General features: G+C 38.7%; 1 protein-coding gene across 5 annotated transcripts in view; it reads right to left on the reverse strand.

Annotated features, from left to right (window-relative positions):
- rps6kc1 (ribosomal protein S6 kinase polypeptide 1) overlaps nucleotides 1-27,376 on the reverse strand; it is a 198,681-nt gene that overhangs the window by 71,382 nt on the left and 99,923 nt on the right. For 3 of the 5 annotated variants that reach the window (XM_069931317.1, XM_069931316.1, XM_069931318.1), the window contains exons 7-9: nucleotides 24,411-24,770; nucleotides 6,178-6,302; nucleotides 1,662-1,754 (exon numbers count right to left, since the gene is read on the reverse strand). In XM_069931317.1, coding sequence (XP_069787418.1) covers nucleotides 1,662-1,754; nucleotides 6,178-6,302; nucleotides 24,411-24,770 — 578 coding nt within the window. Of the gene's footprint in view, nucleotides 1-1,560; nucleotides 1,627-1,661; nucleotides 1,755-6,177; nucleotides 6,303-15,943; nucleotides 16,092-24,410; nucleotides 24,771-27,376 lie in introns of those variants that run through there. The other 2 variants (XM_069931319.1, XM_069931320.1) reach the window with 2 other exon arrangements.

Below are 27,376 nucleotides of genomic sequence, written 5' to 3' on the forward strand. Positions count from 1 at the left end.
CCTCTTAGAAAGAGACTTCTCGTTCTATTCAGGGTACATGATTCACAAAAAAGGAATGATTTATTTTTAATGACTGTCCAGCTGCAAAGTAGTGTGGATTTTGACAAGACTTATCAGACCACTCGCCATTAACATTAACTATTACAATAATGAAAAAGAAAGAAAGTATGTATAGATGGCGCCTTAAAGATACATTATTAAGGAGGAAGGATTTTTGTGAATTTATTAAGAGACAGATAGAAATATTTTGTGAAAACAAACTTCCTTCGACTGACAACAGTTTTCTAATATGGGATATGCTTAAAGCTTATCTGAGGAGACAAATTATTTCTTTACTTAAAAACTTGAGAGAATATGCAAGAGACTTGAAAGGTATAGAGAAGCATATAACAAAATTGGGAAAGGAATACCAGACATCAGGAACACAAGAAAAACATAGAATACTAGAGAACAAAAAGTTACAATATAATAAACTATAAGCATACAGTGTGACAGCCCGCCATTGCAGGAGCAAGCCAGCACTCCAGGCGGCAAGCACAACGTAAAGCCAGCAGACTCCACAGCGGCACAGGCACCAGCGAGCGAACCAGCAGATAAATGGCTAAATCAGCCTAAAGGGTCAGTGACCCTAAAATGGCACTGGCCCTGCTGTTCAGCCAACAGACTGGGTAACACGCGGGGAAGAAGGTATTGTCATGCAAGGTGTACTTGCGCACAGAAAAACCCGCCTTTGTCACGCAGAATCTGGCATCAGTAATCGGGGTAAACGGTGGGAACTTGAACGATATAAAAGTTGGGCTCGAGCCCTAATAAAGCAGAGCTTAACCTTACCACACTTGTGAGTGTCATTCTTTCGTGTAGCGCATGGCTACAGTTTTGCCTTTCAACTTACTCAGCTCTCTTAGTGTTGGACTACAAAAGGAAGCACTAAAAATTATTCACGATAATAGTTATGACAACCCATCGGTATTATGTTTAGCCTTCATGAAGAATTTAATTTGTGAAATTGCTTCAGAAAATTAATACTCCATGGCTCAACAATATCTGTTAAATACAAGGTCACTAAATAAAATCTGTGAAGACATGAATGAGATGTCAAAAGGTTCTCATTAATTCTCTCTGTATATTATTACTTTCTGTCTTGGTATCAGTTCTCTTTGCAAACATGAATGCAGGGCTTAAGATAAACACCAGCTCTCACTCATACATAGATATGAGAAAAACAGAAAGCACTGTAATAATTCAGAAGAATAAACCTCGTCATATAACATTAAGTATTATACGGTGCTGTATAGTTTCACCTCTTAGATCATCGTAGGCTCTGATAGACACCGTATTCAACAGGAAAGCTTCACAATTGCAAATAAAACAAAAAGTTACTGAAAAAAATAAATGTCCAGATGTGATTTTAAGATTTTAAGATATAATATCAGTTTTGCTTTACCATACAAAACTAATGTTATTATTTAAAAGGACCAGTGTTAAAACCTCCCCTCATAATATGTACCATGCATATGTAATTTTACAATCACCCATCTCCCCTGTGAAAAAAAAACTAACCAAGTCATTTTTCTTTTGTCTCCTGTCAATAGCTTCAAAGCTCCAATCTCAGCTGGTGGTTGATTTATGGTTGAACCCTTGAAGTGATACTGAAGAATTACCTTGTCAATCACCCCAAGGACTCTGAAGGCCTTCAGCTCCTCTGCAGGACTCCTCAGGTTCCAAGCAGGCCTTGAACTTAGCAATCCTGGAGGCTAATGGAAGATATCAAAGATAGCACATCAATCACAGCAACACTTAAAGGAAGATGGCCTACTGGAGCAAATGCCAAGTTACAGAAAACTAAATTTGTCACACAACAGTTGTGGCAAGATCAAAAGGCAATTTCTTTCCGCTTTAAATCTGCATCAAGCGCCAAGGAGAACCCCCATAGAAGATATTCATTTGGTCAGGATACAGTCATTGTTAAGTTTAGTGTGACAGCTGTTCACAAATATCAGCAATTTAACAGTCACAAGTGTAATTAGTATTGTGTAACAAAAGAACAGTTATCACCAGTCAACAAAACCTTCACAACCTAAAAATAAAACAAGGACCACATGTAACTACCAGGAGGAGCTTTGCCGGATTAGAACATTGAAGAAGCTATGGGCATTCCAGCAAATTCCTCCCATAGCTACAGTGGAGCTCGTACAAGGTTAGAACAAAGGAGGCCATTCTGCCCAATGTGTTCATGTCTACTCCTGATTCAGGAAGCCTGTCAATACTAATGGCCTGTTTTTTTAAAACCAAAACCCTGCAAATTATTTACTTAGCAGTGTCTATTCGGTTCCCTTTTGAAAGTGATGGCCTTTTCTCCCAATAGGCAGGGATTTCCTGAAAGCCATATTTCCTTAATTTTCCTACGTATTTTTCCAAAATAAAATAGATCTGTACCCGTGGTTTTTGAACCAATTTCAATTTAGCTGATCTGAACCACATTATACTCCATCGTGTCATCTTAACCCTCTTTGTTCCAGTAGAAAACTAGTGTATCCATTCTAATTATGTAGCTCAGATCTCTCACCCCAGAATTGTACCAGTAAATCTGTTCCCTCTGTAAAGGTTTCATGTGTATTCTGACGTAGGTGACCAGAATTGGACACAATTAAAACTACTTCACTGACCACTAGTAGTGGGGTTCCCCTGTAGAAAAAGTTCAAAATGTAAATGTAAACCTCCTTGTAGAGAGTGTTTTGTGTTTGGTGGGGTGGTAAGGGAAGGCTAGGGAAGTTAGATGAAGGAGTAAAGGGATACATGCACAATCGTTAATGCATAAGAGTGGAGTAGATCTACTTAGATCTAATAGGGAGTCATTTCTAACAGTTCTCATTTGGAACACTATGAGGCAGGATGTCCTTTTCAGTACAACTAACAATCAGTGCCTCGTTACCCTATTTCATTGGTCAATTTTATTGGGAAATGTTATTCTGCTGTCTAGACTACAAAACATCTTGTACAAATAGGCAACACACAAATAATGCCAGCCCAATGACTCAATCTCTACCCTACCATTAATCTCACTTTTTTTTTTAAAAACATCTTTTCTTTCACAATACAGTATATTTTGTTCCAACACAACCTTCATAGACATAGGTATACAACATGCAAGATGATTCAGATCAATTTGTTCATGCCAACTAAGATGTTTACCTCAGTTAATCTCATTTGCCTGTGTTTGAGTCACATCCCTCAAAACCATTCCTGCCCATTAACCTGTCAAATGTCTTGTAAATGTACCCACCTCAACCATTTCCTCTGCAGCTCATTCCACATGCCCACCACTGTCCATGTGAAAAACCTGCCTCAGAGATCCCCGTTAAATCTTTTCCCTCTCACCTTAAACCAATGCTATCTAGTTTTAGGCCATCCGAGGAATAAGACTGAAACTATCTATCTTATTTATGGCCCTCAGCATAAAATAAATCTCTTTAAAGTCACCCTTCTTCACTCAGGTAAAACAGCCCAAGCCTATACAGTCTCTCCTTCCAACTCAAACCCTCCAGTCCCGGCAACATCCTTGTGAATTTTTTTTGCACCTTTTTCAGCTCATTACATGCTTCCGATAACTGGGAAACCAGAAGTGCACACTGTACTCCAAATGTGCTCTAACCAATGTCTTGTACATTGTAGCTCCAGCACTCAATGGTCCTTGGTCTCTCTGTTCGACACCTCTCCCCAGGGACCAGCTATTCACTGTGCATGTCTTGCTCTAGTTTAGCTTCTCAAATACATTCTATATCCTGCGAAACCTTATTCCTTATTCTTCACTGTCCACAAGGCTTTCATTTTTTTTTACCTCAGCTGTAGCCATACTAATCATGCCATCTACATTCTCGATCCATTAATTTATAATAACAAAAAACAGGGGAGCTAGCACCAATCTCTGTGGCACAGTGCAAGTCACAGACCTCCAATCTGGAAGAAAAAACCTTTCGCTACAACCAAGTCAATTTTGTTCTCCCTGGATCCCATTTGTTCCAACTTTCTGGTCTAGCCTACCATTCAGGATTTTGTTAAAGGCCTTGCTAAAGTTCATGCAAACAACAGCTACCACCTACCCTCATCAATCCTTTTCAGTTGCATCTTCAAAAAATAATCATAAAATGGCAACCTCTGCAAATGGTGCTTACTCCAGGTGGGCAAATTACCCAAACACCTTCCCTGAAACAGGAGAGCAGTCAGCACTGGCAAGGTTCCAGGAGCAATTCACATGCTAGTTGGTCAACCAAGAAACAGAAGGGAGCAGGGTGGTAATAATTCAAAAAATCCAACAAAAACCAAAACCAATTTTATCAATTTCTATCCTAACCCATGCTAACTTCTCTCCCTCTTCAAAAAATGAAGTAAGAAACCTCACTTAAGCCGCCTTATGATGATTTTTACAATTTGGAAACTGTAGGCCTCCTAACTAAAATTTACATTTTAATTTATCTAAAGAAACCCTCGACAGTTTACCCTTCCAAAGAAACTATCTTAAATATTTATTTTTTCTCTTTTTTTTTTCTTTGGCTTGGCTTCGCGGACAAAGATTTATGGAGGGGTATGTCCACGTCTGCTGCAGGCTCGTTGGTGACTGACAAGTCCAATGCGGGACAGGCAGGCACGGTTGCAGCGGTTTAATCATTAAAAAAAAAACCTCTGTGGTAACAGTATAGGCAATGTTTGAAAGAGATGCTGTACTCTATGAAATAAGTTCAATTTAAAACAGTTAAGTGTGTCAGTAATGTTATTGGAAACGCCATCCACTGTTTCAGATTTTATCCAATCGCCGGCAATTTAAATTGGGCATCTCTTTGGCACTAAGTATAGCCCCCTCTAATGAGGGGCATCATTTCACTTCTGTCCCAATTTAACCTGACACTTTACCATATTCCTCTAGTCTTAGATATAATTTATGTAATGAACCTACTGGCTCTGTCAAATAAATCAACACATCAGCAAATAAATTAATTTTATATTTTTCTCTATTAACTTTAATTCCCTTAATATCAGGATCAGAGCGAATCAATTCTGCAAGCAATTCTATCACTAGGATGAATAAAACTGATGATAATGTACATCCTTGTCTAATAGATCTAGTTAATTGAAATGGTGCAGAAACCTGCTCATTTGTTACAACTTTAGCTTTATGTCCATTATATAGAGCTCTGATCCAAATACCCGACCCAAGCCAAATCTTTCCAACACCTTAAAAAAGGACCCATTCTACTCTTTCAAATGCCTTTTCTGCGTCTAAAGCCACTGCCACACTTAACTCTCCCTACCCCGTAACCCAAACGTATTACTTTAAGTAGTCTAGTTACATTATCAGCACACTGTCTCTATTTTTACAAACCCTGTTTAAAGGAGTTTTTCTGATGCGTTTGTAATAGAAGATTCTAACCGTGTTTTTTTTACTTTTGCAGCCTTTGCTTCTGCAAGGCTGAGAACCTGCTTGTGTTTTAGAATCAGCAGACATAAGCTAAATTCCACCGAGGGGTCAGAGATGCTGTTATCTGAAGAAAGGACATCTGTGTACCAAGAACATTTAATCTTCCTGCTTGTTTTGGTCACAGACTGTCAGAGGCCTAGCCTTGATGCAAAATAAACTATTGTATTCAAAGTGATAAGCTGAAAATTATGTTATTCGATAGAAGCCTAGCATGCTAGCTTGCTCGCTTATCTTTCTTGCTGTGCTGGGAATAGATGCTTGGGTAAGCAGTTTTTGGGTAATATAAGCCATGGTCCCGCTGCTGACGTTTGAGACTCTCCGAGAGGTGGCAACATCTCTCAGCAAGAAGAACTTCTAGAGTCCAGCCAACGTCCCGGTCGGGGGAGGTGGAGAACCTGCTACCGGCGCCCTGACAACCTACTACAAGAGTGCAGTCGTTGCCTCGCTTCGGCAGTTGGGACCAGTCCAAGCATTGATAAATATAGTTGGGAAGGGCTTGCATACTGTCGTTTGAAATCAGCTTTTGAATTTGTAATAAATATTTGTATAAACTGAACTGCTCTCAGTGTGTGTATCTATTTTCTTTTGGTAGCTCAAACACTGTGACCAATCTAAAACGACAAAATGAGAGGTATAAGTTTACCCAAGACAGCGTTTCAGATAGAAACATGCAGAAGTGAAATACACTGAAAGTGTAGTCATACCATTGAGTGATGGGAACCACTGTTCATGAACGTCCCAAGACACTGAGTAGAGATCTGTTCTGCACGCATTAGATACTCTGCAGTTTTCTTTTTGACTGCCTCACGGCGACTCGGACTTGCTTCACCTAGAAATACCAAAGATATTGAGAAGCATTTAAATATAATTAATATAGCCCTCTTCAGCTTGAAAAAAACCATACACTCTGTAAATGCAAATGAGTTAAGGTCGAATACAATGAATTACATGGAAGGCAATTTTAAATTGAAACTAATGTCACAACTAATTAGTCTGTGAAATCAATACACTTTTTGGCTACATCACCAAATATTGGTTATGGTATTTAGATTTATTAAATACAAACTATAAAGGTCTCAACTGTCACTTATGGCAGTAGGACTTTCAGCTACGCCTCCTCACTCCAATCATGTTCTCAACTGGTTAAAAAAGACAATAATTTCTTGTGATTTCTAATGCACACCAAAAGTTGATGGGCAAAACTTGCTATTTCTTCCCTAATAAGTCTACAGAGCATTTTCAAAATTAAGTCTATATATGAAGGGGGGGGGCGTGGCAAGATGGCGTAGGGAGCGGATGTGCATTCCCGGTCTCCCCCAGGCAGTTATATAAATACCCGTTTTAAGAATATTTATTTTCTGTTAAAAGTCTTTGTTTTGTTTATCAATTGTTTTTAGTTTAAAATGGCAACAAAGATTAAGGAAAATAGAGTTCAAATACAGAACAAAACTACACTCTCCAACTTTGGAAGAAACTCGGCCTACTTGCCCAGACAGAACCACGGAGTCAAGGCTGGAATTTTCTTAAGAACGGAGCTCATTAATTGGACTGTCGGATAAGCTGGCCTTGGACACCCCTCTGAAAGATGGTGATGAATATTGATTTGAAATGTTTTATGAAGATAAATTGCAGTAATTGGCATTGGTTGCCTGTGAGTTTTAAAAATCCAGATAACATTAAAGCTTATTAGTGATTTTTTTTGGATGGAATATCAGAAGGATGAATTTATTATCTATAAATACAGAACAAAATTACATTCTTTGACTTTGGAAGAAATTTGACCTATTTGCCCAGACAGAGCTGGAGTTGGTGCTGGAATTTTCTCAAGAACAGAACTTATTAAAGTTGATTTCGGACTCCTTTTTGAAAGATGGCGACGAATGTTGATTTGAAATATTTGAAATATTTTCTGAAGATAAACATATGTATGGAACTCCTTGACCTGCAATAAGGTTTATCAGTGATTTTTTTTTGGATGGAATATTGGAAGAGTGAATTTATTATCTGTGAGTATGCATACATTGCAAACAGATTTTAATAGTTTTGAAAAGGTTTTTTTTAAACTAAACAACAAGATCAGTTTAATATTGAGAAAATTGGAAAAAACGGAAACTTTATTATTAAATTTGGAAATTCAGTAGAAAGAAATTATGAACAAGATTAATGATTTATAAAATTAAAGTCGAAGGAGCAATGTCCAAGAAGAGTTAAAAATTTTGAATAAGTTTTTCTTGAAAATAAACAATAATTTCAACTTAACATTGAGAAGATTGACTAAGTGGAAAATTTGGTATTAAATTGGGAAACACAGAAGAAAGAACTTATGAATAACATTGATGCTTTAGAAGATCAAGACCGAAGGAATTATGTTCAAGAAAATTTTAAAAGATTTGAAAAAAAAAACTTTTTTTGAAAGTAAGCTACAAATTCAACTCGAGACTGAGAAGAATGGAAGATTCGGTGTTGAACTGGGATGTTCAGAGGTGTTTTAATTCAGTGGATGAAATTCAGGAAGACTTGAAAAAAAAAATTTTTTTAAACTTTTATTGATTGTAAACAATGTTTAACTCAGTGTTTGGAGGGTGGAAAGGGTGCAAAATTTAATATCAAGTTTGGATTTTCAAAAAAAAGAGTTTATGAATAAGATTGGTTAAATTGATGGACCAGGGTTTTATGGATACAAGAAATTATGATTTTTCGGTTTATACGTGTATTTTGTCTGCCTGGGGGGGGGGGGCGGGGGGGAGTGGTACTTCTGCTCCCGAAAGTCATATGCCACTTGTGGTTTATACCACACCCATTTGGGTTTTTGGGAATTAACCACCACAAGGTGGTTTCCTAAGGGGTTAGGGGAGGTGGGGGGGGGGGGGGGTGAAAATTTGAAAATTATTTAGTATCTATTATGTAATATTATACTAAGTCAATTTGAAATGAATGTATGGAGATACTATAAATAAATTTCGGAAAAAAAAGTCTATATATGAAGCATGGCAGCCAACACAAATCATTCTGGAACATATACTGCAAAAGAGATATCTTAGTGATTGCCCATGTTCTCCTGATGACTGCCATCTATCACCATGTGCTGTGTATGTGAATGATGGAGAGGTACAATTCACCTGAATATATTTTCTGCTTTAAACTCTTGTAATTAAACCCTTCACTCATAGGAGGGAACCCACACAAAGTAGAATGCCCATTCATATAACTTCAACTACAATAAACAAAAGATTTCCTTTGTAAATCAAGGCCAAATATACATGACTAAATTATGTTTATGCACGCAGTTCTTCCTTGAGTACCGCCTGCTTTACCTAAAAATACATACAGTCAAGCATTAATGAAATTAGAACTATTTGCTTACCAAAGTAGACTAAATATATTGACTGGTCCACTTCAAAGTGGTTATTTCTAAACAATTTTTTAGGCGATATATTTAAAGTAAAAAATTTTGAAATTAGTTTCAATCAAATTTCTTTTTGTAAATTCCTCAAAATATAAACTAACCACACTCATGAAAATCAGTGGAAGAAAATGTAAAAATCAATTACCAAATTCTTTGACTATAAATTCACACAAAATGAAATCAATTTAATTTGAAATAACTTGAAAAATTCCACAGTATTAAGCGACTGAGAGCGGCTAGTAAATTACAAATATTAATCAATGTGAAAACAAACATTTTATGTTTTAAAATAAACCAAATAAATTAATCAACCAATTTTAAAGAATATACCACCACCATTATCGATTTCATCAGCAAATGCAGGACTGCACGTCATTGAGAACAATCCATGCGTCCCCTCACCAGAAACAATGGCTGAACTGGGAGGTCTACTCCCTGCTGAAGGCCAGGTCCAAAGCTTTCAGCTCAGACAACCTAGCCCAATACAAGAAATCCAAGTACAAACTTTGCATGGCCACGAGAGTCCAAGACATAATGGTCGCCTGTGGCCTATGGCAGGGCATGTATGCTATAAAGCAAAAGTAAGCAGAATAGCAAGGTGCATTCCTCCTCCACAAGCTCAATGGATTCTATACTTGCTTCCAACAAGGGGCCAGTGAGCCTGTGGCACATACCACATCAACCTCAGACATACACTCACATAAGGTCACTGCCACAGATGACAGATCAGGAGTAATGGCAATATAATTTTACCATTTTGGGGTTCATTGATAATGGCAGGATAGAAACAGTCCTTGAATCTGGTGGTGTGGTCTCATATCAGTCAATCTTCTTCCTGATGTGAGAGTGTTGAAGAGAATACAGAGCCAAGGTGGGATAAGTCTTTTAATACGTTGGCTGTTCTTCCAAGACAGAGGGAGCCATCGATGGTGTTGATAAGAGTGCAGAAGATTTTGTGCACGTTTATAACCCTCTTCAGTTTCTTGCAGTCTTGAGTGGTGCAGTTCCCATACCACTCAGTGATACATCCTGATAGGATACTCTCAATGATGCACTTGTTTGGGTGAAAGGGTCTGTTTTTGTACTGTACTCTTTTCTATACAAATAGAAGGAGAAATTAAGAGTGAAGAGGAACAGGTAGTAAGTGGAGTGGAGTTCACTAACATCTGCCGTGACTTCTTTGAATGGCAGAGCAGGCCTAATGGTCCAGATGGCCTATCCTTGCTCCTATCATCTTCATCTTGGGGAGGTGCTAAATTAGTGATCACCAAAGTGGGAGCTGCCACGCCCCGTGAGTGGTGGAAAGATCCAAGGGGGCAGTGAGGAAAAATGGGGCGTTCTGAACCTTGTCTTGTTGTTATTCATTCTACTGCAAAATTTAATGAAGAAACCAGGGTAGTAATTTTCTGGTCAGACTCAGGGTGGCAGTAGTGAGCAAAATAAACACCGACAATGCGTTCTCATGAGAGCTGGTCTCAGTGGCCGGCTTATAGAACCATAGAATGCCAGCACAGAAACAGGCCACTTCAGACCTTCTAGCTTGTGTTTTTTTTGTTGCCTAATCCCACCCACTCCATAGCCCTCCGTACCTCTCCATCCATGTACCTATCAATATTTATATTAAATATTAAAATTCAACCCACACTGGCGTCACTACTCCACACTTAGTACCGCCACCATCACCTCCACTCAGCACCACCACTAACCACCCCCCCACCCTGCTCAGCACCACCACCAACACCCCCATCTCGCTCAGTGCTGCCCTTAGCTTCCCCACCCCCCCCCCCCCCCCCCAAAGCGCAGTTGTATTGGTGGGCACTCAGGATGTGGCCTAAAGGCCAAGGGAGCAGCAGCCTGAAAATTTGGGAACCACTGTGCTAAATTAATAGTTTGCTTCAGTATTTACAAAAGGACCTTGATCAGAGGTGAGGATAGAATAGAACAGGCTTGTGTGCTGGATGACGTTGAGATTAAGAGGAAGTGTTGGATCTTCTTAAAAACTAAGATTGAGAATCCCCAGGGTCAGACGTGATATACCCCAGGTGCTGTTGGAAGCGAGGAAACAGATAGCTGGGCAGTGGCTATGAGTCCTCTTTGGCCACAGGTGAGGTGCCGGAGGATTGGAGAATGGCAAATGTAGGCCCTTTGTTTAAAAAAGGTTATAGGGAGAATCCTAGAAGTGAAACACTAGTGAATCTTATGATAGTGGTATGCACACTACTAGAGAGGATGCTTAAGAATAGGATCTATGAGCATTTGGAGAAGTACAGTCTATTCAAGGTCAGGCAGCATGGCTTTGTGTGGGGAAGGTTGCTCTCAAGTCTAAATTAGTTTTCTGACTAAGTTACAAAAGAAATTGATGATGATAAGGCAATAGAAGTCTCTATATGGATGTTAGTAAGGCATTGACAAGGTCCCCCCATGACAGACTCGTTTAGAAAGTCATAAAACTGGGTTCCATGGGAACTTCAGCTGCTTGGATAAAAAATAATTGGCCTGCATGGAGAAAGCAGAGTAGTAGTAGAAGGAATGTATTCTGCCTTGAGGTCAGTGACTAGTGGAGCACCGCAAGGATCTGTTCTGGGACTGATCCCTGTTCTTTGTGATTTTTTTTTATATAAATGGCCTAGAATGGGTCAGTAGGTTTTCAGATGATACATAGGTTGGAGGAGTTGTGAATGGTGCTGAAGGTTATCGTAAGTTACAAAAGGATATAGAGTTGAGCGGGAAAATGGCAGATGAAATTCGATCTGGATAAGGGTGAGGTTGTAGTGTTTGTACTACATGGGCGTGAAGAAGAATGACGTGCACATCAAAGCCTTGAAGTCAAGACATTTATATTGCACTAGCCATCGTGTTTATAGGCATTGACGTCAGGGCCCCGCATGTTTGATCAGCATTCCCACCACAGTTCCCCGTCTTCCTGCCATGTGGGAGGTCACCTAGGATGACAGTCAGTGTCACTCCCAAGTCTGTGCGGATGTTGCGTTCATCGACCATTTTGTGGGCCAGTCCACCTCTTTGTGTGTGGGCTGTTACAAGGTGATACATTTTGGAAAGGTGTGGAAGCTATGGAGAGGATGCAGAGGAGATATACCAGGATGTTGCCTGGATTAGAAAATAAGTCTGAGGCAAGGTTAGCAGAGCTGGGACTTTTCTCTTTGGAGCAAAGAAGGAGGAGAGGAGACTTGATAGAGATCTACAAGATTATGAGATACACAGATAAGGTGGATAGCCAGCACCTTTTTCCCAGGGCAGAAATTGCAATACCAGAGGACATATGTACAAAGCGAAGGGAGGGAAGTTTGGAGGAGACATCAGGGGCATGTTATTTACACAGAGTTGTGGATGGAAGATGAAACAGGGCCATTTAAGAGACTCTTGGACAGGCACATGGAATAAATAAGAGAGTTACAGGGTAGGGAGGGTTTAGCACATTTTTTAAGGAATAGATGGGTCAGCATAGCATTGAGGGTCAAATGGTCTATATTATGCTGTAGTGTTCTATGTTCTGTGATCTGTGATCTTAGTTTTCACCAGCCTTCTTTGATACACTCTATGCCCTGTCTACTCTTGAGACACAAGCATCTCAGATGGAACAACAAAAGGATAATATGAATTAATTTAAATCATATCATGGTTAACGTTTCTATTTCACCTTTGTTGCTTAATGTTGTTAGTGAGCATGCTTATGGTCCCAGATAACAACAAACTTCAAGTTCGTTGTAAAAGTTTTACTCTGCACATGTACTCTCCAAATTGCCTGATGCAATTCTGCTCCTACATATCCTTTGAATACTAAAATTCACAGCGAATGAAATTTAGATATTGAAACATTTGCTGATATCACACAGAATATTGATGCTGGTCAGACCATAGTGATCAGCATGCCTAAAGACAAAAAGGACTGTTGATGCTAGAATGTAGAATGATGGAAGAAATCACCAGGTCAAGCAAGATTTGCGAAGATTAAAAGAATGGCATCAGGACAGAGAAGAATTGTTTAATATACAGGATTTTTGTCCACTATCATATCTAAAGGCCCTTGGAAAAAGCCACCAGTAAAAAGCATTGGAAAAGCACCAAGTATTTCAAAAATATAAATTCCCTGTGAATGATAAAATCGTATCACTGCCAATCATCCATATCCAAATAATAATGGTGAAGACTTTGCCCTCCCCTCCCCCTTCCAAAATTACTAAACCTACCATTACAAATAGACTCTCCCCCCCCCCCCCCACCCCCACCAACAATCAACCGACTCCTGATATACCATCAAGCCATCAGATTTTGGTCTTATTTGAGAAAAGGAACGAAATACCAGAAAAACATCATTCCTAAACCATCTATAAAAATACTGCAATTTAACAGATTTTGAAATAATTGTCTTAGTTCATGACCATTGTATTTCCCACAAAATGCATGCTACTTATTTGATCCCACCAGTCTTCTGGCTGTTGTTTGTCAACTTTTAAGCTTTGTATGCAGGCATGATCAAATAGCATCTATTTGCAACAGTTTCCAAAAAGTCTGTACATTCTCTGGTACACGAACGGCACAATACGACCAATACAATCTATATATCTTTCTTTCAGCAGTCATTTTTATTAGTTCAAAGTCTAAAATCAAAGATAAGCCTTTTCTGTCTGTAGAAGTGCAAGTGAAACATTATGAACTCACTACTGCCAACCATAGGAAAATTCGGCAAAATGCATACTTCCCGAAAAAGAAATGGGCACCACAGATTTTTTTTTACACAAGTAATATTATTTTGCAGAAATTATTTCCAACACTATCATTTCTCTTTTCTAATTAAAGTGTAGAGTCAGGTAATTATGCTTGCCACGTGCCTTGATTAGCATAGTAGTTCGTGCAACGCTATTATAACACCAACGTTCCAGGTTTGAATCTGCCATTGTCTGTAAGGAGTTTGTATGTTCTCTTTATAGCTGTGTGGGTTTCTTCTGGGTGCTCTTCTTCCTTCTCGTGGGCTAGAAAGGCCCGTTACCAGACTGATTGTCTAAATTAAAAAATGTTTTTTAATTCAGATGCTAATCAGCACTATGAAAAAATAACACATAGTAATGGTGTACTTTGAACAATAAAAGTGCATTGCAAAAGAAAACAGACCTTATGCCACTGGAATCTGCATCACTAACACCTGTGACAGAGTACAGAGAAATGTTTTTGGGAGATAAAGTGGGAAAGGTTTGTTAGAGTAGGTCACGTGCAAACACTAAAACAGACAATGGCTTCTCACACCTTTTTGCAAGAGCTTTGAAGAGTCCTCAAAAGACATCACTAATGGATTATTGTTTATCAAGGCACAGATGAAAGAGCAGGCTGGAGCCACTATTGTCTGCAGGAGAGTTTTGCTGTTGTAAGAGGGTCATTTGGTTTTGCAAGCAGAGAGAGTCAAACAGCCTTTCACTCAGCCTGTGTGAGAGAGAGAGAGAGAGAGAGAGAGAGAGAGAGAGAGAGAGACTTGACAATGTCAGCCAGTAGAAGTTGTTGGGACTGAACCAGGACAAGCTGACAAGCTTTTGGAAGACAGCCTGGTCAAAGTCCTTGTGGTTCATGCAAGAGGAGAGGTCTGGCTGTCTAATGTTTCACTTGAAATAAGAGAAACAAAAAAGAACTCTGTGATGACCTGAAAGAAAGAGGTTATCATCTGGAGAACAGGACAAGTTTCATCAGCAAGACACTGAGGTGACTGATGGAAGTACATCAGTTGTAGGTGTCCTGGAACAACACATCACTCTCACTGAAAACCAACAAGCACCTTCCTGAGCGGTAACCTTAACAAAGCCTGGTGAACTTTATAAATGTTAAATTCTGTGCACAGTATAAAAATTGCCTGCAACCAGTGATCATGGAGGAATGAGAAGTGAGATTAGACTGTGAACCAAAGAATTTTTCTGAACTTGCACACACATTACATATGCTTAGAATTAGAAGGGGGCTAAGTTAGGTTAAGTTATTAAGAGTTAAGTTTAAGTTTGATTCCATTTTCATGTTTAAAGATAATTAAAATCAACTTTTGTTTAAGTAACCATTTGTCTCGGTGAATATCTATTGCTGCAGGGATTATAGGTCCTCTGGACTCGTAACACACCGATGTCCTAAGTCTTTTCCTGACCAGCTCTCCATTAATTTTTAACTTCAGCAACCATGTTTACTTGAAAGCTACCCAAAACATTTTTACACCGGTTCACAATTTAAGACCTCCCAACTTAATAAGTCAACACGTGGCAGACTAACAGCAAGACTACAAGCTCTGAATGCTCTCAATTGCAACTTTTTTTTTTACAGTGATGGACCTAGCACAGTACAAGCTTACCTGCTCTCTTCCTTCGACTTTTATTAAAAGTTTTTTTCTCTTATGTGTTGAATGTACCATGGAAGCTGCAGCAAGTAAAATTTTCATGCACGTATGTGGCAATAAATTTCATTCATTCAGCAGTTTGATGAGCACCAGGGATCACCAAAGGAGGTAAGCATTTCTTCCCTCACCAACATCCCAGCAGGCCATCAATGCTACCATAAGTTCTAATCTCCACGACAAATTCCAACACCCATCCTTTCCAACAAGGATAGGAGTTATGGTTAATTTCACTGCTTTGGGAGTTGGCATGCATTAAAATACGGTACTTCTTAGTCAGGCCAGTTCTATCATTCACAGTTAAAAGTTAGATTGGTTCTGCCACATCTGATCAAAAGTCTCTGCCTGATTATAATCCAGTAAAGACTTCTTAATCAATACACAATTTGTGAAAATTTCAATTATTTGTGAAAAAATGTAAATATCTGTATTTTTCATACTAGAGCAATTTACTTAAAAATTTATCTGACTGAACATTATTCAAGTACAACATACTGTATGCAACCCCAAAGTTGCTAACCCTTTTCACATAAAAATTTGATGAAACTAGATTGTTTTTATAATTTTAGGAAACTATAAGTCTGACAACCAAGATGTTTTACAACTACCAATCTGGCAAGATGGAGTTACATGAATGCATGTATCTGATCAGCCATAAGAGAAAGAATCATAGTATTATTACCTTGGTCATTGCAGAACTGAGTGGAAGAAGATCTTTTCTAAACTGGACGTCATTGGGTAAAAATTAATCTTCTGTCACATATAATAAAATTGCAATTCAGTAGTAACTAGACACTGGACTCCGCTTCAGATATTTACCTCCACTGATTTCAATGGAACAAAATTTCTAAAGAAAGCAAAACACACATATGCTACAACATTGCTAGTTGAGCAAATAATACATTTCCACCCCCATGCTCTTTAACTTAAAGAGATACGTGTTAATGAAACATTGTTGAAATCAGAATATATTATGTACATTTCAAAATAACAAGTGGGGGGAGTGCCTATTTCAAATTTTATTCAAGGCCACAGCTGGGAGACTCAAACCTCATTTGAATTTTATCAGTGAGCTGCAGATGTCAAGCAGAATGTTAAACACTTTCTCAAACTGGAGCACACCATCCTCATAAAAATTCTCCAACCAGCTAGAAACTGACCCAGAACAAAACAGAAAAAAATAGTAACTACTGAGATAAAATCAAGTGGTCAGCAGAACCATCTCTCAGGATTCTCCACAGAAAAAAACTGATCAGAAAAGCAGCCAATATTTAAATAATGCACAGTTCAAATTATTATAACAGGAGGGAGTGTCATCCATTGGTGATGGCAATGACACAAAGATAAGCAGCATTCAATTACACAGAGTTATTGACAGATTAAACAAAATAACCAAAACTATTGCAAATGGATTTAATGCAAATCACATACCAACAAGGCAGCATCTGATGACTCTAAAACAAACATTTTCACATGCCAACTGAGGCCATCATAGCTGGATGTCAACATTAAGTAATCCATTCAAAAGATTCATGTGAAGTCCTGTAAGTAGATATGCTGCTACCAGAGGAGATTCTCTTGAGGAAGGAGTTCAGTACTTGGGTGATAGTACGACTAAGGGTGAGCGCAGTAGCAGTTTGTATTGGACTTCACTTTGCACTTGTGGGGGCAGTCAATCTTCATTGGCCTAGTGTTACGAGCCAAAAGTACCCCAAAACTCAGCAGCAATAGATATTCACCACAACAAATGGTTACTTAAACAAAATTTGCTTTTAATTATCCTTAAACATGAAAACCGAATCAAACTTCAACTTATCTCTATTTTTAACTTACTTAACTTAACCCCCTTCTAATTCTAAGTGCACGTGTATGTAATGTGTGTGAAAATTGAGGAAAGTTCTTTGGTTCACAGTCCAATCTCACTTCTCATTCTTCCAAGTTCACTGGTTGCAGGCAATTGTTATACTGTGCACATAATTTTACATGAATAAAGTTCACCAGGCTTTGGTGCTCGAAAGGTAAATGGTTACCGCTCAGGAAAGTTCTTGTAGGTTTTGCAGCGAGAGATGTGCTGTTCCAGGATTTCCATAACTGAGGCACTATCATTAGTCACCTCAGTGTCTTGCTGATGAAACTTGCCCCATCAGGGTTCTCCAGATGATAACCTCTTTCTTTTACCACAGAGTTCCTTTCTATATCCCAAGAGAAACACTAGACAGCCAGTACTTTCAACCATCTCTGTTTCAGTTCCAACATTTGTGTGTGCGTGTGTGTGTGTGCGTGCGTGTGTGTCTCTATCCATCTTCTGGTTCATCTATTGTTTTTAGGTAAACAAGAAGCCATCAGTGACCTGTGAACACTCTTGTCAAAAGCCTTGCAAAAAGGTATTAGGAGACAGTATGTCTCTTGCTGTTGCTTTGAAGATAGTAGTCCATTCTTCCACAACTTCAGTTCAATTATTTGTGAAGTCTCCATAGGCATTCTTCACAATATCTCCAAAGTCACTGTGAATATGAATTCTCCAGTATTTCAAATAAGATGTTTTTAAAGTTTGTGCATGTAACTTATTCTAACTTTTCCCAATCTATCTCCCAAAAGTATTTCTATATATTCTGTCACACTAGTGACAGCCAGCATGGCTTTGTGTGGGGCAGTTCATGTCTTATCAATATGACAATTTGGAGGAAGTGACAAAGGTGATTGATGAGGTGAATTTGTCCACATGGACTTTAATAAAACATTTGACAAGGTCTCTTAAAGTAGTTTTTGTTGTAAAAACAGAGTTGTAGACGCCTGGAACAGGCTCCCAGAAGTGGTAGAAGCAGGTACAACAGGTTTTTAAATGGCTTCTATATAGACATATTAAAATGAAAAAAAAAATAGAAGATTCCATGTCATGTGCAAGCAGTAAAGTTTTAGTGCAGATTGGGCATCTGTTTGGTGCAGAGATACTGGGCCAAAGGACATGTTCCTGTGCTGTAATGTTCTATGTTCACTAACTGTTGAATAATACTCAATTCCACTTGCAACTCCCTGAAAATGAATGAGCCCATGCTGGTAAACAACAAGACCTAGACATGGAAATAAAAGGTGGAAAATAATACTTGTGCCACACAAGTGTCATGCAGCAAAATTCTCTAAACAGCTATCTTTGATAGTCAAGGCATTACAATACCAAATCCAGCACCATCAAGCTGAAGCTTAACTAGACAGCCACATAAATATTGCAGCTGCATTTTGATCAGGACAGGGTATCCGAGCTATAACCTTGTCGCTTGAAATAAGAAATTTAATGGAACACTCTACACCAGTGGTTCTCAACCTTTTTCATTCCACTCACATACCACTTTAAGTATTCTCTATTCCATCGGTGTTCTGTGATTAGTAAGGGATTGCTTAAGGTGGTATGTGAGTAGAAAGAAAAAGTTTGAAAACTACTGTTTTAATTGACTCATTATGTGCACAGTTTCATAACTCCAAAGGAAATGGGCCAATACCAATTTTTCTCAAGCAAAATATTTCAGTATCAACTGGGTCTAGAGCAGTGATTCTCAACCTTCCCTTCCCACTCACATAACATCTTGAGCAATCCCTTACTAATCACAAAGCACCAATGGCTTAGGGATTACTTAAAGTTGTATTTGAGTGGAAAGGAAAAAAGTTGAGAACCACTGCTCTACACTTATGTGGATAAGTGCTTTGCCAACAAATACTCAAGAAGTTCAGCATGTGAAGCCCTGGAACATCTGGACAGCAAAGATGCATTCATCAGGATGCTCTTTATTGACTACATTTTGGCATTTAACACCACCATCCCCTCAAATCTGACCAGCAAACTCCAAGACCTGGGACTCAACACTGCACTATGTAATTGAATCCTGGATTTTCTCACCTCCAGACCACAATCTGTGAGGATCGGTAAGAAGTAAATAATGAAAATCTGTAGACACTGTCGTTTTTGAAGTAAGAACAGAAAAAGCTGGAGAAACTCAGCAGGTCAAACAGGTCCTTTATGTAGCAAAGGTAAACATTTATAACTGATGTTTCGGGCTTGAGCCTTTCATCGAGGTATGAAAGAATGTCAGCAGGCATCCAAACAAAAAGATGGGGTGGCAAAGGGAGGAGATGATAGGTGGAGAAGAGAGGAAGGATGCAACAGCAATAAGAGGGAGGCTGGGTGGTTAGAGGGGGAAGGGAGGGGAGATCTGGAAAGGGGAAAGGAAAAGAAAAGAGCAAGGATTGGTAAGAGCATCTCCTCCACAATCTCTATCAGTACCAGCTGCATTCTTAGCCCACTGCTCTACTCACTTTACACCTGTGACTCAGTACTACAATAACACCATCTACAAATTTGCAAATGATACTACAGTAGTGGATTGTATAAAGAAAGGAAATGAGAAGCATATAAGAGGGATATTGATAACTTGGTAGAATGGTGCACCAATAGCAACCTTGCACTCAATATAACCAAAACCAAGAGGCTGATCGTTGAATTCAGGAAGGAAAAACCAGAGATACATGATCCAGTGAACACTGGAGGATCAGAATTGGAGAGGTAGGGTGAATTTATGTTCTTGGGAGTCACCACCTCGAAGGATCTTTCCTGGACCCAACACACTAATGGCATCATTAAGAAAGCTCGGCAGCACTTCTACTTGCTCAGCAGTTTATGGAGGATTGGTATGACACCAGAAACCATGGCAAATTTCTACAGATTTGTACTGAAAAGTTTGCTGACCTGCTACATCACAGTCTGGTATGGGGACTTCAACACCCCGGAGTGTAAAGCACTTCAGAAGGTAGTGGACACAGCCAAGGACATCACAAGCAAAACCCTCCCTCTATTGAGAGCAACTACAGGAAATGCTGCCATCAGAGAGCAGCAGAAATCAGACCACCCAGCACTTGCTCTGTTCTTGTTAATGCCGTCAGAAAAGAGTTACAGGTGCCACAAGACTCACATCACCAGGTTCAGGAATGGCTGCTACACCTCCACCATCAGACTCCTGAATACAAACTCAATCAGGGATTCATTTAAGGACTAAGAGTCTTGTGCTCTTCATTGATTTTTTTTTTAATTATCTCTATATTGCACAGTTTGTTTACATTATCTATTTACAGTTCTTTGTTTACATGTGTATGTTGTGCACAGTTTTTTTTTGTATTACCAGTAAGTGGTAATTCTGCCTCTCCCACAAGAAAAAGAATCTCAGGGTTGTAGGTGATGTCATGTACGTACTCCGACAGTAAATCTGAATCTGTTATGGCAAAGCAGCACACATGATTGGAATTTCATCCACCTCTGAGTGGCTAGATTATGTCCAACTAGAAAATACACAATGCTTTCTTGCCCTGGCTACTTCAGCAGCACTTCCCAAACCCATAACCTCAAAGTTCAAAGTTATATAGTCAGTGTACATAAATGTACACCTACAACCCTGAGATTCTTTTTCATGTGGGCCAGTCAGAATTTCTATTTATCGGTAGTATAATCTGCACTCAAAAGAAAGATACTTATATCATAGAGAAAAGTGTAAATAAAGAAATGAAACAAATTGACTGTACAATACAGAAAAAAAATATTCACTAATCAATAATATGAAAAGTAAGAGTCCAAAAATGAGCCTCTGCTGGAGTCTGATGTTTCGGAGTCTGATAGTGGTACATCTATATCTTTTTCCTGATAGCAGAAGCGAGAACAAAGCATATCCTAGATGGTGTGGATCCTTTTTTTTTCAAAAATTGTACATAATAACCTTTTAAATAGACAATATATTAAACTTTTTCTCACAAACACAACAAAAACAGTCCTCCCCCTTCATACATACAGATCAGTTCACCATCAGGGCTCACATATAATTTAAGTATAGAGAGTACAGATGGGGAAACTACTTTTTTTTAAAAAATATATAATAATGACTTTTATACCCTTTTTTTCTTCCTTTTTATTACTCTTTGGTATCTTTCATATTCAAAATTAAATCTCTTCAAACTATTTAATATACTTTAAAAAAATTCTTGGGAAGAAACACGCTTTTAATGCAATTAAAATATCCAGACTGTGGAACAGCATTCTTATGCTTCAAAGAATGCAAGCCAGACAAGGCCAGAGGTGCAAAGACTCAACGTGCAGATGCTGATGCAGCTCATCCAATATTCTGAAGGGAGAGATCTCCAATAGGAAAATCAACAGGGTCAAATGTCTTGGTACATTCAGTTATTTTAATGCAAATTAACATTTGCCAATGTTGTGCTTACCAACACAATATTCAAGGTACCACTGCCTTGGTGGACAGGCCTGTGGTATGATGTCATTTGGATCAAAGGCCATAGGTAAGATTCTCAGCCTGGAACTGAATATGATGGACCATACTTGCTCTTAGAGCCATTAAGTATTTGAGTACCTACTCCACATTGGAAATGGGTCAAGCTCAACTTGCTTGTGATTTACTCCACAGTCAAACACCCATTTAAGATGCCCACTGAACACTGCAAATACCTACATAACTAACTACACTATAAAATACAAGAGTGATCTATTGCTTAAATAATATTTAGTGGAAAATAAAATAGCTTTAGGATTAATTAAGAACTACATCACATTTTTTCTTGCTATCCATTCTGTGAAATGTGCAAATCTTTGCGAGCCAGGTTTGCAGGTTGTAATTTATTTTTCAAACTAAAATAAACATATTATTTTGGTTCCAAATGTTGCTGTTTTTGTCCCCCAACAAATCTACTATTTTGCAGAAAACAGAATCAGAACAGAAACAAAGTCTTTGAGATGGTTTCATGGAGTAGCAATGATGGTGGGATTAATGTACGAGGGGAGAAAATCAGCTGGAAACACATTTGGACAAAAGCCTCCTAATGGCAACCTTTGTTGTTTCTGTAACCATTCGCTTGCATTAACGTTGCAGCAGCTGCGTCTCATACAGTTTCACATGAATGAAAATATTAAAGCAAGAAACCACTCGCTTATTTTATTTTCATTCAACTTTACTGCAATTATTTTGTAAACTGCGTGCACAACAATACACTAAACATCTGGAGAAGCAGGTAATTAATGTCATACCAAATTAACACATTTAATACTAAGCCCATGCATGCGATCATAATTATAGCTGTTTTCTTCTAAATGATGATACTGTAGCTTAATGCGTGTTGGTGTACAAGTAGTGATTTTCCGAGTGTTTAGTACAAAAAAAAGGGCAGCCATAACTTGCCATGGTTCAACCAATGTAGTTCACTTGCAACTCAAATTTTATAAAGTGCACACAACAATGTTTCTTTACTACACAGTAAATTACAAAATGGAAATTTGATGCAAGTATTCCCCCTTACTTCCAAACAGCTTCTCAGAACAATTACAATTCATCTATTAACTGAAAAACATTTTCTGCAATGTACTGTACTCCCTGGTGCTCCTATTAAAATTGACTCACTTCGTTAATTTACATGCAGAGTAAAATCATATTTACAAATAGCATATTTAAATCAATTTTTAAGGGTCCCAGACAGATACTCTATTTGCAATTGAAGTTAAAGTATCCCAGTCATATTTTTCTAAAAAAAGGAACTAAAAAAAAGTTTCCAGAAACCATCCATTAAAAAGTGAGACACCTATGTGAGCATTGTACACAACCACCATTGTACTTCCTCACATATAGTGTTGTGACTTCTGGTAATGCAAATTTATTTAACAAGTGTAAAAAAATATCCAAAGTAAATGAAGATGCATTTTAACAAAATGTCATCAATTTCTTTAACATACTATGCACTTCCTTTCACCATCTTTAAAAAGTCTTCAGCCATCATGACTCCCCACTTTGAGATCCTCTCTCAACATTCTCCAAACAACCAATTCACTCCACATGAAGACCCTCCAAAATGTACCCCTTCCATCTTATACCAAGACTTCTGGTAAAATGTCTTGGGTTGTACTGTTTACACTGATGGTGCTTTCCAATTTTACATTAATGTTACCTGCATAGCAAAACAAATTTTATTTTGACAGCCATGTAACCACGACTGCAGTAAAATTCCCCAAACTGCCAAATTAACTAGATTCCCAACTCCTTTAATTTTACATGTTTCAGAAAATAATAATAACAAGTTATTGATGTAAAAGTGCAAGGTGTGCTATGAAGGGGGCAGAACCAATTCTTTCCTCACACTACTTGAATTTAATCTCAGGTGATGTATGACAGCGCACAAATACAGATATAGGTCCTTTGGCCGACCATATTCCTATCACCTGTTGCACCCATTTACACTAATCCCATTTCCCCATCTTAACTTCAATGCCTTTTATACCTTGGGAATTCAAGCACTTATCAAGATGATTCTTAGAAGTTGTGAGGACGTCTGCCTCCAACACCTCTTCAGGCAGTGAGTCCATTCTTGACTCCAATCATCATGTCAAACCACCCCCCCCCCCCCATCCCATCTGAACCTCCTACTCCTCTCCTTAAACCTTGCCCACAGGTGCAAAGGTATTTTGAATGGGATGAAGGGCCCCCTTTTGTGCTGGAATTGAGGCACAAAAAAAACTTAACAAAACCTCTGGAATTCACAACTGTCTACTGGAATCCAACTTCCCAATTTCATAAACATTGCTTAAATGGAAATCCATCCAGATGTGTAGTGGCATGGCTACTCTTTCAGAGGTGTGATTCAATTGCTCTTCACATTGTTTTATACATGAAGTGCAGGAGGTCACTGTGATCTCAAGTTAGATTTTCTACATCCACATAAAATTTGGCGCTTGAAGATTAATAGTGTAAAGAAGATAAATGGCTAATTGCAAGACTGTACTTGTTTGCATGTTGGCATTTTATACCTGGGATATTCAAAGAACAATTCTAGGTTGAACAAAGCCTTACCTCATTCAAAAGCTGTCAATCAGAAACTAATAAATACGCCTAATCAACATTTCTGGATGTCTCTTAGAAAATAACTTACCAGTGCAATCACCCCTACAGCAAAGAAAACAAACAGTTATGTCAATTTTAAAGCATTTAATACAACCCAGAATTCATTGTTTTTTTTTTATCTTAAATGTAAAAACACATTTTGAATCAATTTTCAATACATAACTTTTTGGTGTTCATTTTATATTCCAGAAACGTTACTTTTGTTAGACTCACCTTGAACTCCTTGAAGCAACAAATCAACTCCTGTCCGGTAGAAATTGAAGGCCCTTTCAAAGTCTTGTTCTGCCTCCTTTTGCAATGCCAGTTTTATCTGCTCTCCTGCCTTTACCAAATAGTCATCTCTCCCAATTCTGTGCTTCAGACTTCCAAATGGCTGTGACCACAAGACTTTGGTTCCTTCTCTCCCATTGTTGCTTGTGTCTTGAAGAGGAGAGGTGGTAGGTTCAAGGGAGGCTTCAAGCCTTCTGTGTCTTTTATTTGATGCCATTCCATCATCCCATTCAGTGAGAGAATCCACATCTGCTGTCAGTGACAAGGCATCACTATCACTGGACAAATCTGGCTGTTCTTGTTCTATGGAGAAGGAGGAAAAAGGAGAAAAGGTAAATAAAAGGAAATGGTATATTATTTTCACAATCTCCAACAGTACCAGAGCACACAGGGCTGTGTTCTTAGCCCACTGCTCTACTTGCTTTACACCTATGACTGTGTGGCTCAGAACAATAACACCATCTACAAATTTGCTGACAATACCACTGAGGTGGGTTGTATAAAGGAAGGTGATGAGTCAGCATACAGGAGGGAGATAGAAAACTTGGCTGAAGGTGCACCAACAACAAAGCACTCAATGTCACCAAAGCCAAGAGGCTGATCATTGAATTCAGGAAGAGAAAACCAGAGGTGCAGAGGGTGTTCTTGGGTGTCACTATCTTGGAGAATCTTTCCTGGATGCAACACACTAATGGCATCATGAAGAAAGCACTTCAGCACCTCTACTTTTTGCAGTATGAAACCAGACACCCTGGCAAATTTCTGCAGATGTGTGCAGGAAAGTGTGCTGAATGGCTGCATCATGGTCTGGTATAGGGACACCAAAGGCCCTGCATCACAGCCCAGAATATCACAGGCAAAACCCTCCCCACTATCAAGACATCTACAGGAAGTGCTGCAATTATTAGGAATCCACACCACCAAGCATAAGCTCTGTTCTCACTGCTGCCATCAGGAAAGAGGTATAGGTGCCTCAGGGCTCGCACCACCAGGTTCAGGAGCAGCTGTTACTCCTCCACCATTAGAGTCCTCAACAATGAACTCAAACAGGGACTCATTTAAGGACTCTTACTTGTGCACTTTGATTTTTTTTTTAATTCTCTCTGTATTGCACAGTTTGTTTGCAATTTGTTATTTATTCACAGTTCTTTATTTGTTAATAATGGATGCACTGTGTACAGCTTTTCTTGCACTATCAGTAAGTGGTAATACTGCCTCAACCGCAGTAAAAAGAATCTCAGCATTGTATGTGCTGTCGCGTACACACTCAAACAATAAATCTAAAATTTGAAACTGTATCATAAAGAAAGGACATATCTGAAGAAATTAACAAGAATTCCTCGACTTTGGTTACATGAACCAGCAAAAAGTTGGTAGATGGAGTACAAGTTGGTTAAATGCAAGGTTATTCATTTTCAAAGAGAACGAAACAACAATTATTTAAGTGGCATAAGATGTTGCAACACAAAGTCATTTGGAATCCTACAATTCAAAGCACAGTGAGCTAGCATGCAGCCAAAGCAAGTAATTAGGAAGATGAATACAATGTTGGCCTTTATAATGAGAGGAATGGAGTATTTTATGAAGTTTTCAAGCAATTTTAGAGAGCTGGTGAGAATGCATCTGGAGTAAAGCAGAGAGTTTTCTTTCCAATATTTTAGGAATGATATACTCGCATTTGAGGCTATGTGGAATGTTCACAAGGATAATCATTCAAATGAAGGGGTTAACACATGAAAAATTGAGCACGGGCCCATACTCAATGAAGTTTAGAAGAATGTGGGGTGTTAGGTAAAAACATCATGAGCTGGGAATGAAGAAGGAGTCACCCAGTGCTGGGCCGTAACAAGATGCAGTTGTGACCTTGTACTCTCAAGATAAGAGTGGTAATGACAAATTGATGTGCAGCAAGCTAGCAGAGAAGGATAGCAACAGTTTATTCATTGGACAATGTAATGGTATGATAATTTACTAAGTACGTATCCTGAGGTATAAAAAAAACACCACTTGCTGATAACGGCAGAATGCGCCTTCTCCAACTAACACTGTTAGTTGCAAGTGTTACAATCCGGTAATAAAGAACAAAGAACCTTGATTTCGACTCAGTCTGGTGTCTGACTCACTCATTCATGAACAAAGCAGACCTAACAATTTGGTGACCCCGACGTGATGGGTGAGTGGACACTGGACGACGGTTTCTGTTTCTCTTGACAATCATCTCAGCCGGCTGATAAAAAGGTCCAGAGAAGCCTGTTTTAACAAAATTCTCTCTTTTAAAATCTTTATGATTGTCAGTAAGAACTGGAGATCGGACAAATTAGACGACCATAATTGAAGGTCGTTACCTGCCAGGATTGTAACACATAAGTGGTTACAGATAAAAGAAAAGTCCTTAAGGTGTTTTAGTGACATTTGATAAGTGCTTCGCCGACAAACTACTAGAGTTTAAAAAGTCTTTATTGTGACGTTGCAAAGTCAAATAGAGTGAGAAGGTGGTCTGAGAACAATTGAGGACCTGAGTTTTCTGCCCTAAACTGGTTATTAAGAGGAGAAATCTCCCACGTGAAGGTTGGGCTTTGAAAGAAAACAAAGGTTCAGGCTTATTGGCCTCAATTGTATAAGACTCACTTATAAATGTCCAGTAGGTATGATAATGTCTGTACACTTGAAAACTTAAGAATTTATTTCCCCAATTCCCCGTGGTGGAATACCACAGCGGACATTAGAGACCTTGAGATGACAAAAGGAGTACTCAGGGACACCTGCCTGGTGAACAAGGACAACGACGAAAGGCTGCAAAAGCTGTGTCTGGATCAGTCTCACAACAGGTGGCGAATGCAAATAAGGAGAACCCGGACACTGAAGGAGTTCCAGTGAAGGAGGGAGACCTGGTGTATATCCGTAAACCA

Source organism: Narcine bancroftii, chromosome 4 (assembly GCF_036971445.1).
Source record: "Narcine bancroftii isolate sNarBan1 chromosome 4, sNarBan1.hap1, whole genome shotgun sequence".
Taxonomy (NCBI): domain Eukaryota; kingdom Metazoa; phylum Chordata; class Chondrichthyes; order Torpediniformes; family Narcinidae; genus Narcine; species Narcine bancroftii.